Raw genomic sequence first — 15521 nt, 5'->3', positions numbered from 1 at the left:
CCCTGACGGAGCCTGTACACTGAAGTGAACTGAAACGTTGCTGGGGAGAGGCACTGTCCTTCGTGCTGGGATGGAGGACCATGAAGCAGGACCACAGCGTAATTTACCTTCCTAATTGTTCTCCCATCTTCACAAAATCCTCCAGTAGCTGCTGGTTCACTAAAGGCATTTGTATATAACTCACTTAAAGGAATATATGAAATTATATCATGGACCACACACACCATTTGTTTTTTATTGTAATGGTATTTTAAATATTTGTGATCTGGATTTCCCTACTCTCCCTTCCTCAGGGAAACAGGGGTCTATGTGGAGAAAAGAGGATTTTGGAAAGACTAGTCCTTTATATAACTTTATATAACCGCTTAACAAACTTTGCTTTTCTTCCCCTGACGGAGCATACACAAAATCCCAACATTTGAATTTGCCATGAAACAAAGCCTTTTTTCACTAGATGGAAATATTTGTGGGGTATCATATCTGGCTTCTGTTTATATTTCAAAGTTTTATGGATCCCCAATTAAAAAAATTTCTTATATAGCCTTCCTAAATTTTGCTTTCATCATAACTGTCATAGGCAGAAAAATAATTTTCTGACAATCACTACTAATTAGTTGGAAATTATTCTGTGCATATCTTTTTGCTTACTGTAAAGTAGGCTATGAAGGACATAAATGTTGTAACATTGGTTGAGCTTTCACCACAATGGTACTATCCAAACTTGGATGACTTACTGAAAAGTTTCTGTGACATATTCCCATATATTTTTTAATACATCTAATTAGGGCTCAACACTGGCACTGACACAGCATTAAGAGCCTAACTAACTCTGGCTTTACAATACATATTTGGAGAAAAACATTTAGATCATACATCAAGATGATCAGGTTTATTGTGAAAGAAAAGCCTCTTTCTTTAATTAATTAAGGGCAGACAGTCATTGTACATGTCCCAACAGGGACTGGAGTTAYTTATCTCTGATTATATGCCAGAAAAACAGATTGTTGCTACCAGTAAAAGTTAAGGTTAAAGTCTGAATTGCTTCATTTTGTGAATGTAATTTAAGAACTATAAATTAGCTACTGTGGTTTATAATTATAATCAAAGAATGTTTCTTGTAGGACAGAATCACTTCTCATGTTGGAAAGGACAGAGAGGGCTACAGCCAGAGTCCCACTTCTGTGAAAGTTTAACAAGAACTGAACTCCAATGTTTGATTCAGATTATTAGGTAAACATGGGAATTATACAAGGATGCCACTGTAGTCATCAACACAGTAACTAAAATTCTTCCTTAAAATTCAGATGTGATTTCAATGAAAATCAGGCCCTTTTTGTGATGGCACAACAGGCAGTTTCTGGCAGGATGTCAGGCAGTTGTTAGACAAAGGACTAAGTCCTCCCCGCTCCCTTGCTGCTCCGTTGGAAAGACTCTGTGGAGCTTCACAAGTGTCCCCTACACAGCTGAACTGAACACCATTTTGGGCCTGACTACATTAACAGTCAGTCTTGACTCTTAGTCCCCTGTCTAGTAAGCAGCAACGTCTGAATGCAGGCAAATTAATTGATTTGTACAATGGGAATATGTAACAGATTTGCACCCTAAATCCTACTTGGAATGTATCTTTTTGAGGACTCTTTAAAGCATAACTTTCTGACACCGTTAAAAAAAAAATCACTTGGAATTGTGTTAAATACACAGTTCTTTAGTTGCATGTTCTACTTACAGAAAACTGTGGTACTGTTGTAAAAGGATCGAAAAAAGGATTAGATGTATCAGCAGGGAATGTCTTTATCTTTAAAAAAGATAAAGAAAAAGATGTTACTTTCAGAGCATAAAAATGGAAAAGAAAAAAAAAGCAGCAAAGCATTGCAACTACAGTGACACATCCAACAAATTAGAATGGTTCGGCAGTGCTTGGACCAGACCAAAAAAGACCCCTCCAAAAACGCATACAGCAACCAGATGGTGAATAGTCAAAGGATAAATAGGAAGACTTGATAAATTAATTTTACCCATGTAATTAAATCTGTTGTGCAGATTCTGAGCTGATTGCATGCAATATATCTTCCAAATCTGTAAACAGTCATTGAGTCATTACGTGTTGCCTTCAGTGAACACTGTACATTTTAGAATAGGTAATATAAAGTGCAGGAGCAACTTATGCAGTGCAGGAACTTCAGCTAAAGAACTTGTGCTTTATGTATTTCAGACTTCCAAATTTTCAGTTACACGGTTGCTGCCAAGGACAAAACATCACATAAGATGGGATTGAAATAAAACCCTATATAAAAAAAAAAAGCACAAACAACTGTTTGTTTCAGGCAGCTAATAGGAATGGTGAGTACGCCTGTATCAAGTGGTGGACTGTAGATAAAGGATTATCTCGGGAGGTTTTAATTAAAGGAGCCTGGAGCTGCCAGGTTAGAGAGCAGCGTGCCCTTGTGCTGAGAAGCCTGACATCTCCCAGGGCTCAGTCCAGAACATCTTATCATTGGTGCCACCAAGCCTTGCTGGAAAGCACTTCTGCCCTTAAAATAATTTCAGACATGAAGTGAGATAAAAGAAATAGAAAAGGCAGCAACAATCGCTGCCTCTTTTCATAGTGAATGATACATTTTTCATGATTTTCCTCTCTAGAATGCAGACATTCAATCATTCATTCAGAGAGAGGACAAAATATCAAATAAGGGTATCAATTTTGAACTGCACTTCATGCTTCCCACTTGGAAAACACACATTCCACTGTAAAGGTGTGTTTTTCACTTTATTACAGAAGCTGCTGTGCATTTGTTTATTATGCATGGCTTCAAACAGAATTCACTAACTATAGCTATATAACTTTTGCTTAATAATGCACAAAACTGCCCCCAAGATCCTGACACATTGTAGGCCAAAGCAACACCTGAAATTATGAGGTCAAATATAATTAAGTAAATGTATAGTGTTTATTTTGTAAACAAAACAACAGAAACATATTTGCCTTTGAAAGATGCCAAGGGAAATTAACAGCCGTCTGCAGGCCAACTTCTGCAAATGTGTGGAACTGATCTGGGAATTAACAGTCAGGCTTCTTACCCTGAGAAGCAGGAATGGCAAAAATGCAGCTGAGCATGTCAGTACCTTCTTAGCAGAACAGAGGTGGCTGCAGGTTGGTTACATAGGTGCAAAAGAACAAACAACTGTGCAAGGGAGCAACTCTTTTAAATCACAGATTTCTAGGTAAACATATTAAAGAAAATTTCACACTTCTTTTATAGTCCTATATTCACGTCTGTTAGCAAAATGTGTGTGTATATATATATATATATATATACACACTATACTGCTAATTGAACCTACTCATTAGATACAAGCAGGAGGTCCTAGCAAGTTTGTTACATTATGTCCTACTCAGAGCCAAATCTGTCAGTACAAAACATGGACAGCTATAGTGTGTCTTGCTCTTTTGAGAGGCAGTAAATACCCAGGAGCCCAAGTTGCCATTCTCAGGTTATGCAGGGTTTACAGTACAATATCAGAGAATAAAATACAAGTGTGCTCTATTATAATCACAATCCTTTAGCCAAAGGCAAAGCAAACACAGAGATGTGAATTTGGTTGCTCATATGCAGTTCGATATGCTACACCAAAAATCCCTCTAATTTTGCAGGTTGACCTAATTAAGGAAGTGAAGCAGAATTACTGAATGCAGAAAGCAGAAATGAAGCAGAATGATATTCAAGAGCCCACTGAGAGTTGAGACCAGAGGCACATAAGGAAAGCTGGCCCCGATCATGCGCTGAGGCACACAGCAATGCCGAATACTCTCTCGCAAAATCAGCTACTGCAATCTGCGGATGTGGTTGAAAACAGCCTACATACCAAACGCAGCAAAAAGCAGTTAATCTGGTTTAGTTCTCAGCACAAATGCCTCTCTTTGGGAGTTGTACTTATTTAATCTCAGAAAAAAGACAATCCCAACAAACAAAAGGCTCTGTAGGTTCTAAACCACCAATTTCCGGCATTTTAATGAAACTGAAAGCAGAAATTAAGGAACACAGGAAAAAAAATAGGAGAAAAACATAGGATTTAAGAATGAGAAACAGAAAGAATTCTGCTCAGCTTTTAGGGTTTATTCTTTCTTTTTCTCATCTTTTTTTCCTTCTGAGCAGAGGCTGGCATTACTCAAAGGGCAGAACACAGGTTATTGGTTTGCCTTGCCAGGGCCTTGCTAAGAATGCTGCTGCCAGCTCCCACACGCGGAGCAAAGAGATAACACTACTGTTGTCTCCTTGGCATTGGCGAGAGGTGCTCATCTATTAATAGTTTGGTTCTTTCGGCTGCGAAATAGGTACAATGTCCTAATTCACACAGTAGCACAAAAATCCACATATCTGAGAACACTTTTCAAACTGAGGATATGTAGGATGAGGACAGTAACATGGAAAGCAGCAGTTAAGCAACTGGCTTATGTGATACTGTATATGGAAATCTGAATGACCTTGTTACCCAGGAAAATACTTTGACTTCTCTGTTCTGCACATCCATCAATCTGGCAGCACGCTGACCACAGCAGCAGTTGCCAGCACCTGGGAGGAGGAAAAATCCCCTGCACTTTCCCACCCCACCACACAAGAAAATCAGCATCATGTGTGAGACTTTTTCTGACCCTTGTCTTGGGGTTGAATTTATTATTTGGAGTCAAAACTCTCAGAGTAGCTCAGAAAGCAAAACAACTCCCTGATCAGAACAGGACGCTAGACCTTAATGTTGCACCCTCCCCACGCAACACAGTGCCTCTCTCCATGCTCTAGAAAAAGACCATGCCATAACTTTTACATTTCACCTGACTCATACGGCAGAAAATAGTCTAAACTTTTCCTGGTTGTTGACTCTGTTGCAGCAGTGTGTGTTGAAAGATGTCACCTGGAGATTGAAAAAGGAAGAAGAGCAAAGCCATCTCCACTGCTTCCAGGAAAGCTACTGCTCCTCCAACCTTGAAGACCTTCAGCAGTTTCCAGGCTTCACCTGGGATTAAGAGTATGAGGCGATGAAGGTGGGGGAAGAGGAAGTGGGCAGCTCTGTGTGCTGGACAGCAACAAGAGGACAGAGCTGGGCTCTGGCTAACAGCATAGATAGGCTCTTAAGTGTGAAACATGATTTTAAGGACAGTTGCTCTCTCTGCAGGAGAGAAAATAGTCTTGCAGCCTAGGTCACAACTGTAAAACATGCTCTAAAGCAGGTCCCATAGATAGCTGTCACGTTGCAGCGGTGAAAGTGGAGCGAGCGTGTCCTGCGTTCCAGCCGCTCATCTCACACACCGATGACTTGTTTCTCAACCTCAGACGCTCCTTGCTTGAAAGGTCAGAGTGCATTACCATAGCAGAACTATCTATATCCTCATCTAGAATATTTAGCTTGGCAAGCTGAGAATTTACTACACTTGAAAGAACCCTTGGCTCTTAACAAAAAGAAAAAAAAAGGAAAGAAGAATAATATCGAACCGATTAGCACAGTCTCAGGAGAAGTCTAGTAGTCTAGTAATCTTTAAGGAGAATAATCAAATAATCTGAAAACATTCCATATAGCAAAATAGCCACATTGCTTTTGTGGGAAAATGAGTGAACTGTTATTCCCCTATGGATAATTTTCTGCTAGTATGTAAAGATTCTTGTTGCATTATTAGCTGCCTCTTGGGGTAACGTATTTTGCAGGTATCTTTGCCACAACCAGAAAGAATTAACAGCACTAATTTTCCTCGCTGTTTATACTGTAAGGAAGAATGAAGGAAGGTGAAGGAAAAAAGAGGACGACAGGAGAAGTCTTCCCTTTTTCTTTGCATTTGTGCAAAAAGTTCTTTTGAATAGAATTTAAAATCTCAGTACAAAGGATTTAACTTTCTTGAAACATCTTTTAGATGGGTAGGAGAAAAAAACTGTTATGTTCTCATAAAGCAGAAGTGGGGAGAAGCCAAAAATGAGTATTCCCACCTGAAATAAAAGCAGCAGGAGACTTGTGGAAAATGAGTCAATAGCTGGAATGTGCTAATTGGGATGAAATTAGCTATTTTTGGTATTTCTATCAGAAGGGAATATTACAAATGTCCTGGCTGTGACAAAATTTCCACTTTCAGGAGCAATGGGCTTATTTCTGATATGTTTGCCTACACTTAAAAGTATAGGAAAAAACTGGGTACCCAGTATGTCCACTGCCCTGCCATAATGTTCTTTATAAACACAGCTCTCGGTATACACATATAGCCAGAGGAATATTCTATGGTGCTTTAATTAAAAATACACGCTTTAAGTTGAATATTGTCACATCCACACAGGACAGAGACTTGTTTCTACAGGTCAAACTAGAAAAGTTCAGCATCCTAAACTACTGGACTACACTGTATCAGCATTTCCCAGTCTTGATGTGCGGTATGACTTCATATGAATTATCCATTAGACCTGCTTTCCAAAACTAGTGATTGGGTTTTGTCCTCTGCAATTTTTCACTAAAAGTCTTGGCCATCATACAGTTTCAGTGGATGGAAATGTAAAAACAAAGAGTATCTGGTCTTTTCCACCATGCAATATTCCAATGGCCACAAAATTATTTTAAGGGGAAGCAGTTCCTGGCTCCAGTGATCATTTAGGTGAAGCCAACCCCAGTTCACTCCCTTCATGTGTGGCAACAAAGTGATGTGACAGGTAGGCATGCATAAGCACTTTCTGGATGCTTGAGGCAAAACCAGACCAAAGCAGTGCAGGTCAACAAACTTGTAACAGGATGGAGACATAAATTAGCACTACTAGCAACTACCATTGGCTCTCTCAGACTTGGAAAAGGCTGTGTGACCCGAACGCCCTGATGAACCAAACTTGGTGTGAACCCATGTGCACTGCATCCCAGGTTATCTTCTTTTCGAGGAACACAGGATTCTTTCCACTTGTTGAAACAGTATCAATATGTCAGTGTCAGCAGACAGTTTTAAGTCGCATGCACAAGAAAGTGGCAGTTTTGCAGAAACGTATCATTGAAAACACCCTAAGGCACCAACTGTGAAGTTCTTGAAGAGGATGCGTTTCTGTGCTAGCTGCCAAGCCGGGTAAATACTGTTTGTACAGAATTGCCCAGCCTACTGCCATTCCCTGTGTGGAGATAACGTAGTGAAATGTCCCTCCTAGATCTGTCTGATCTTCAGGTCTCCCTCGCTCATCTCCCAAAAAACTGGCAGGAACTGGAGTTCAAGGAAACACTTAAAACAACACTCATTGACACCTAAACACCAGCGTCAGTGAATCCAACTGTTTGACTCATCTGGCTTATCAGTTTGGCCCAGGTTTCCACAGGAATGAGGGACTACAATAAAGAGTCCCCCTTCCCACAGGAACCACATAACTCCTTTTGGTAAACTGAGAAAGCTCCCTCTTGAGAGCCACGTTCAGTCCACAGAGGTGTCCACCAGTGTCCTTGCTAAGCCAGGCTCCCTTAGACTCCTCTCAGATAATGAGCTTGCCGTTGCTTTGCTCTCCTCAGTACTCCAGCCCTTCTCTGGCCTTGCTCCAGTCAAAGTCCATCTGTCTCAGAGCACACCCAGCAGCATACACCACACTTCTGAGGTCTCACTTGTGTGATAGGACTAATATGCTCCTCTCCATCAGACATTCCCCTCCATCTCAGAGTCACTGAGCACACCTCTTCTTAACACAGAGGCAGTATCAGAAGATGGCTATGTGGCTCCTTGGCTGTGCTGCAGCGATCTTTGGTTGCAAATGGGTGTTCAAGGGAGTTCACTGGGGCAATGTGCAAGCCTCTGCTGAAGTTTGGCTTTGCTGCAGCCATAGCATGAAACAGATACTTAATGTATAGTAGTTCATGGCTACAGTATAAGCCATACACTGTTTGCAAGCAGTGGCTCCTAAACACAGTGGTTAAAACACCTAGGATAAAACCCTGAATCTTCATGCCAACTTTTATACTAATTTGCAAGGGCAGCTTTGCAAATCATATTGATGCTAGTACCCCTGTTATGCTGCCCTGTTGATCTTTGCCCTAAGGATTGTAGTTATGGGTGTAGATATGTAGCTAGCAAAGCGATTCCAGAGGCATTTGTGGGGTAATAACACTGTCGCTAAGTCAGCACAGCATCTGCACAGCACATCAGAAAGGAACACATTTCCTGGCTCAGGTTTACAATGTAACTTTGCCTTGAGACTGTTTAGGAGAAGACATTTCACTCTTCAAAAGAATACACAGTAGGGACAATTCAGATGTGATAAAACCAAGTCAGTGGCCATGCTCTCACAGTCTTCAGGATTTTATTTCGCTGATGCCATGAAGGCGAGCAAGTTTAAGTGGGACATAACCTCAGCATGGACTGTCAGCCCAGTCATCATCCCCTCAAGAAAATGTGGCAAGGCAAAATGATGTCACAGTCCTGATGCGTTGGCTAAAATACAGACTAAGGATTGTGGCACTTGCTTGGTCTTTGTTTAAAACGCATAAATGAAACAAACAAAAAGCAGCAGGTGTATTGGCTGGGTATATTTTTCCTCCAACACTGGTGCAGAATAAATCAGTTGTATTGCTAGGACAGCTAATGCAAAGTTACCTTTTTTTCCCCTTTGTCTTTACCAATGACAAAATCAACAGCGTTCACGTGCCAGGTGCCTAGACTGCATGCACAGCCAAGAAAATCAAGTGGCATCTTCTGCAGATGGAGGCTGTTGTCACAGAAGAAAGTCACTAAAGATGGACAACACGAAGAGGAGGAAATGAGTACTGTGATTCCTGACAGATGAGAGTGCCCCAGGTAAGCCATATATTCACAATCTAACTGCCAGCAAATGGCCAGCAGACTGTACATGCATTTTGTATCAGAAGAAAACTCACTGCTAGCCACATCTGATTATTTCTAAGCATAGACACTGACTGCTCATCATCCAATAACTGGTAGCTCACCATGCCTTATTAACACAGAGACTTCAAACTCAGGGACGTTTGTACAAAGGCTGATGAATAACTGCGTAACAAACATGCACTTTTTCAAAAGCACTGGGATCACATTCCTTTACTGGAAAGTTATGACAGACTGACGCAAACAGTGCACTGCCTGACCCTTGCCCAACACAAACAAATAGTTTGGCTTTCTACTGTAAGCGGTCTCTGCTTGCATAAAATCAAGAGCTGCCCGAAAAACCTTAAGTGTCCAGAAACTCAAACCAGTCTTGGTCTCCTTGGATGTCAGGATAGTAAAATTACTTTACATTAATTTGCTGTCCTATTTTTCTGGGCTATTGAGCTCTGTCAAAATCCCCAGGAGTTTATACCATTCCCTATTCTACAGAAAAAGAACAATGCATGCAGAATCAAGTTAGTGGTGGTACAGGAAAAGTGCTAAAATGATGATCTGGTATACTGCTTTTATACCCCTATCCAAAAGCAAACTTAAGCATATGTTCAGCCTCAGCATGTGACTAGCCCCAGTGACTACTGCAGCCTTAATCCACACATGTGCCTAAATGTTGTGACCCTTCATGGACTCAGACCCACTGAAGTACATATAGGAGCGGTGACTGCTGCACTGTGCTGTAGCCTGCAACTCTTGCTACTCCAGATGTCTGCTCTGAATTAAACCTCTACATGACCATAATCTGACTCCATCATAATAGGTCAGACCATATTTATCACCCTTTCTAACATGAATCCTGGAAACAGAGCCCTGCTTCTTTACATGCAGTGAATACACAACCACTTGATCCTACCAGTGAGATCAACTTGATCAGAATCTAAAAGTCTGTAAGGAACAAGGTTGCGTTTGGCTTAAGATTCATGCACAAACAAATTCAGTCTTGTCTCTTGTCTACAACTTTTGTGATAAATGTTACATGTAAAAACCTGTTTATTCATAACCTCATGCCGCTGGCTATGGAATCATTAAAATTGCCAGCAGAAGGGGTGCTCTGTCTTTTCTGTAAGCAAAATCTCAGGGCAAGTGTCCAAACACAACAGCTCGTTAGGCACGTGCATTTACAAATTCAAACATTTGCATGTTAATACTCTGCCAGTTCAGTGCCATGAAGCTCATCAGATGCCTCTGTGTCTGTTGAGCCCCTCATTAAAGCAGCCTAGAGTCAAAGTAAATGTATTTTTCATTTTCTCTGGGCTTGTTTCCATCCCTTCATGAACAGATTGGGACGTTACCTTAACAGCCAGCCTCCCTGTCTGAGACACTGTACTCAGGAATGCACCACAGCTAAAGAGATTAGTCCCAGCTGAGGGATAATCTCAATCGATGAGGGCTATTAGCACATAGCTCATTCTCACCCATCCTTAATTACAGCAGAAATTTCTCCTTTGGACTGAGAGGAAAAGTACAGGCCCAGAAAAAGCACCGATGTGAAATGCCAGAAGGCTGCTTTTTCATTTAGGCAGAAATCTGCTTCCCCATACTTCGTTTATTGGGCAAAGGATGCAGGGGATCCATTATTAAAGACATCTCTGAAAGTGACTGAAGACGATCACGCTGCAGTGAATGAGGACGGAAAAGGGAAATGGGAGTGAGGCCAAATGATGACTGTCCTGTCGCTCAAGCTCTGTTGGGGCACATCTTCAGGGAAAGAAATACATTGCGAGTAAAATGCCACCGGCAGCTGCTGGTTGCCAGTCGGTGACTTCCAGCCTGTCCCAGCAGCAGGTGAGCCAAACTAGGAGCTGGGCATTTCCTGCAAGGCACACTTCCAGCACTGCTGCCTCCAAGGCCTCTTCCCAGCACCACCCATTTTGTGATGGAGAGGTCAAAATACGCCTTCCTCTGGCAAGCTCTGCTGATGTTATAGGCCCTGGGAAGATTATAGCAAACTCGTTCAATTCAGAAAAGCTTTGAAGCCAGTCTAAATTGCACAAGGAGCAGAAGCCCGCCCTGCCAGCCTCAGAGATGGGGAACACAGAGGGGGTGTAAAGCAATGATTTTACCTTTCTCCCCAGGAGCCCTAGAATAGCTGAGAGTTAGGACCTGGACTACCCTATTTTCTTGATTTGTTTTGTTTTTTGTTTGGGTTTTTTTTTTGTTTTGTTTTTTGTTTTTTGGTAATCCTGTGTCTCTTGCTTTCAAAATATGCTCTCTGTGAACATGGGAACTCACTGTTCTTGAAGCAGGAACATGCTCACTTCAAGCATACTGTAGATGTGGAGAAAAGCCTTCATCAACACTAATTGCCCCTGTTCTCGGTGATGGAGAAAGCACAGTTTCTCCAACCCTTCTTGCCAAGCCACTAGCAGCAAGAAAGGAGAGATCTGAAGGGCAAAATTACTTTAGAAGCACACACAAACACAGGCTTTGCTGACCATCAACATTTTGAAGATACCAAGTTTTGTCTGAAGTCTGGGCAGATCAGCCATTGATGCAAACACATGGAATCTGTCTGGATGTCAGCACCTGAGCTTCACGGTTATTGATTTTGACAGTTTGCTGTGGATACCACATGAGATGAGACTGCCAAATGGTGCACAAATTCAGGTGGTCAGAAGCCCACCGTACTTGGCGTGCAATTTCCCATCTCCAGCCTTGCCAAGAGGGTTCTCAGCAGAGCATGTGTGTATGCCTTGGTAAGCGTGCCAGATGGCCCAGGCGGCTCTCCTGTTATATGGCATCTTGCTAATATCCAGCCCATTGCCAAAAGTGACCACATGACATTCCACAGAATCAGAGCACTTGCAAGGTTACAGCCAATTTTTTGGCAGAAGAACAGTAAATGACATTAACTTGCTAAACAAGTTTTGCAGAGGTTCGCTTCCCTGACCTCACTGGCTGATCCTCCAAGTGGGGATTTCAGTCTTGGACTGTTGAACATGAGATGAATGTCATACCATAAAACAAGCAACAAATCCCTCTACAGCAATGGTTTGGCAGGCAAGTTCCAGGGAATAATTCTAAGGAGTCTGTAAGAGCTGTTTTCTAGTCAGAAGGCTTAAATTTGATATATAGGCCATCTACCCCTGTAGAAATTTTCTTCCTCAGACAGAAACAGTTTAGCATTTTGTTTCTCAGAAAGTGATAAAAAGGGTACGGAACAGAAAAGGAGCCCTTCTACCGAGTTCAGTAGGCTTTCAAGACAGTTATCATGACAATAGGTTAGCTGGAATTAAGCAACTCTTGCATTCCTCTTTTTATGATTAAATGAGACTTTTTTGCTATGATTTACAATATGTGGGACAAGACGCAGAAACCATGCAATTAGCACTGCACAAACATACTGAGATTTATGCAAACTTAAATTTATCAGTTCAACTTATCAGCTTTTTCTACTATCACCATTCCTCGCCATATCCTCATTCCTGTAAGACTGCTGTGCTAGACTCTACAAAAAACAAAGCAAAAGATCTCTCCTGATGTAAATCTCATAAGCCAATGATGGAGTCTCTGTGTTTCCTTTTTGCTTGCTAATAAATGTGCTACAATCATTTAAATAGCTAATATTCCTGGGCAGGGGATTTTCCCCCTTGTTGTGATGACTGTAAAAGGCAGAGGACAAATCAATAGACAGCCAGTGAAAGAAAGTCGTTGGTTGCTTAGGTACCATTGATGGTTCCTCAGAAGAGACTGCTGTTGGGACTGCTCAGGAATTCTCCACAGAAAATGCCTATTCATTCAAACTGACTGTGTTAGAAGAGAATCAACGACGATATGATTTTTTCCAAACTTAAGTAATAATTAAAAATGATTTCATCAGCATTATCTAAGACAAGGTTCCAGCGCCTGCATTAGAAACAACATTTTGTTTGGAAACGTGAGTTCATTGAAGTGAATTAAAAAACATGAGTTGAAACTGAAGCACTTCACAAGTGCTAAAATGAAAACATTTCAAACTGACCTGATATTTATCTCTACCCTTCTTACCACTCTCTGATATTTGATTCAGGATGTTTTCCAAAATACAGACTTTTGAAAGAGAACATAGACAAAGAGATTTTACTTTAATCAGGAAGGAAAAAAAAAATTTCCTATCAGTTCCAATTATTCAATTGAGTGGTAAAGAAAAAAAAAATGTTTACTAATACTTGCTCTTTTTGCTGGTTTTACAAGCTGAGTCACCCCGCCAGTCAAAAAGCAGCTTGAAAAGCAGATGTTTTCATTTTCTGTTGGAGCTTGGAGGCATTCAATTGAAATTCTACAGCAAAGCCAAGCAGTTAGCATCGCACTTGCTATCACACTGGAAAAATGTGAATTAGAATTACGCACATATTATTTCATTAGTGTGTTGGAAAGAAAACACATACACAATAGTTACTCACTGGAGTCAAAATACAATTGTCACTAATTACAGAGAGGAAGAGAGATTATGAATTTTGCAGATGCTGAGGCAAAAGGAATTATGCATTTCTCAGGCCAAAGGAGAGGTGGTCAATATGCCTTTATCAAAAGCCTTTGAGACGTAATAGCTCTATCACTATACTTGTCTCATTGAGAGCAACCATAAGATCTACCTAGTTTCAAGCAAGTATATCAGAAGATGAAGATTCTTCTATTCAACAGATTACTGTACAGTAAAAGAAAGAAAAAGGAGGAGACTCAGCCAGCTAATCCAAATTCTATGTCTAAAAAGCCCCATCTATCTATTGCTCACTTTTATTCCTCCTAGGCAGATGTTACACCTGCTTACTGCTGGTAAGGATATATGAAACACATTTACTTGACAAGTAACAATTGAATTGCAACAATTTGAAATACAAAAATGATATTGAGCAAAAGCATGATTGATCATGTCAAGCATTATTTACAAAGATACACAGGTTGTAAAAGATCTGCTGAAGATTTACCTTGTCAGCTTGCAGCAGGGGGTAGATGCCAGCCAATATATTACAGGCTTTTGAAATTCCACCAGCTACTTAATCTGTTAAGTCAGAGCTCAAGTGCTCTGGCCTAACCACTGCTGAAATGGTAATGACCTATGTCACTTCAGGAGCACTTAGAAAAGCTCTGAACTGAAGACAGTATTGCACTAACTACACTAAAAGGGAAGCCCACAGACAGTCTTTCACTCCCTGTCTATGGTGCTTGGCACCTTAGAGCTCTCCGGCAGTTTGGGAGCAGTCTCCCTAGGATCTGGCCTGTCAGTTGGGCTCACGTCACTGTTATTGCCGATAACTAAATCCTCGACTCCCTGTCATAATTTGATCATTTTTGCATTTTAAAACTAGTTCAACATTCACATTCATCTCATCTGGAAGACTGTTCCCAAACCTGTACCACTCATGAGTGTCCCTTATCACTCCCCCAGCCCTCAGGAGAAGAATGTTCTCCCCGTGGTTTCACGGGTGATTTGACCCAAAGCTAAATCATTTTGTTTGTGGGTTAATTTTTGTCTGGATCAATGAGCTGATCCAGCTCCTGGCACAGCTACACTGCGGAGGCTGGGAGAAGTGAAACCACCCAGCACACATCTATGGAAAGACCCGTGGGCACAGCCGTGACACTGCAACCTCCATCCTCCGGCTTCACAGGCTGGTCTTTGTAAACTCCCATCAAAACCACCTCCCAAACGTGCAAAACAACCATCATGCCACAGGGCAACCCTCTTGCGGATGTTGCTTGTGGAACACTCTTCTCCAAGCTATTTTTCTCACTCTATCTCTCTGAAGGTACACTGGTGTAGAAGACCCAAGGAGGAGTAAATGTCTTTTTGGATGTGGTCCCCCACAAGTGGCAGGCTGGCTATGGAGTCCAGCTAAGGTTTCAAATTCCAGCACCTGCTCTCTTTGCAGGATCTGGCAGAAACCAGATTTATGTACATACCTTTGTCTATTTTATAATTTCTACAGGCATGGGACAGGCACAAGTAATGCCAGAGGACAATTATAACAGCATCTAAAAATGCACAGAAATGACTAGAAATAATTGTATGTGGCAGTTATCACCTCTGCAATGAAAAGCTCATGTCTTTTAGATCCAAGCTACCTTCTGACATTCCACTCTTATCTTCATCTCAAGGTTTGCTAAAAGTTACCCAGTAGATCATTCAGTATTTAAAAGCAGTGAATTAATAGATACAGAGTAGGCACAGTGCAGCATCACATATTTCCACTTAACACCTTCCCCTCTCTTTGGTGCCTTCTCTTGCTCATGTACACATCCTATCCAATTTATCACAGTGTCCACTGGTGCAAATTCAGCAACATATTTTGCCTTCTATATCTTTTTATTTCTTGCAGAATTCACATTTAATTAGTTAAAAAAAATGGAAATATTGACTCATCTGTGGCACATTTACACAGTATGTGTAAGATGTTACTGTGCTCACTGTACAGATAATGGGAAAATAAACATCCATTGAGCCAATGAATTAAATCACTTAACACAGAGGCAAAATGAAAGTTAATCTAAATGCTTACAGTCCATATTTTAGCATTTGCTTATGCTGCTTCTTCACTGATTCTGTGTGCCCTTTTATAATGGATGGATGGGACCAAATCTTCAAATAGCTGGGTAGTAATCAAAGCATTTTACATGTATTAGTGAATGTTAAACTAAGATCCAATATGCAGTCTCT

General features: G+C 41.1%; 1 protein-coding gene across 1 annotated transcript in view; it reads right to left on the bottom strand.

Moving 5' to 3' along the window:
• EPB41L4B (erythrocyte membrane protein band 4.1 like 4B) overlaps positions 1–15521 on the bottom strand; it is a 180152-nt gene that overhangs the window by 4067 nt on the left and 160564 nt on the right. The window contains exon 23 of the mRNA XM_026084544.1: positions 1727–1795. Within this exon, the coding sequence (XP_025940329.1) occupies positions 1727–1795 (69 nt within the window). The remainder of the gene's footprint in view (positions 1–1726; positions 1796–15521) is intronic.

This window comes from Apteryx rowi, unplaced genomic scaffold (genome assembly GCF_003343035.1).
Source record: "Apteryx rowi isolate R43461 unplaced genomic scaffold, aptRow1 scaffold_646, whole genome shotgun sequence".
Classification (NCBI taxonomy): Eukaryota; Metazoa; Chordata; class Aves; order Apterygiformes; family Apterygidae; genus Apteryx; species Apteryx rowi.
The sequence above is the reverse complement of the archived record's forward strand: the minus strand, read 5'-3'. Positions and strand labels throughout refer to the sequence as shown.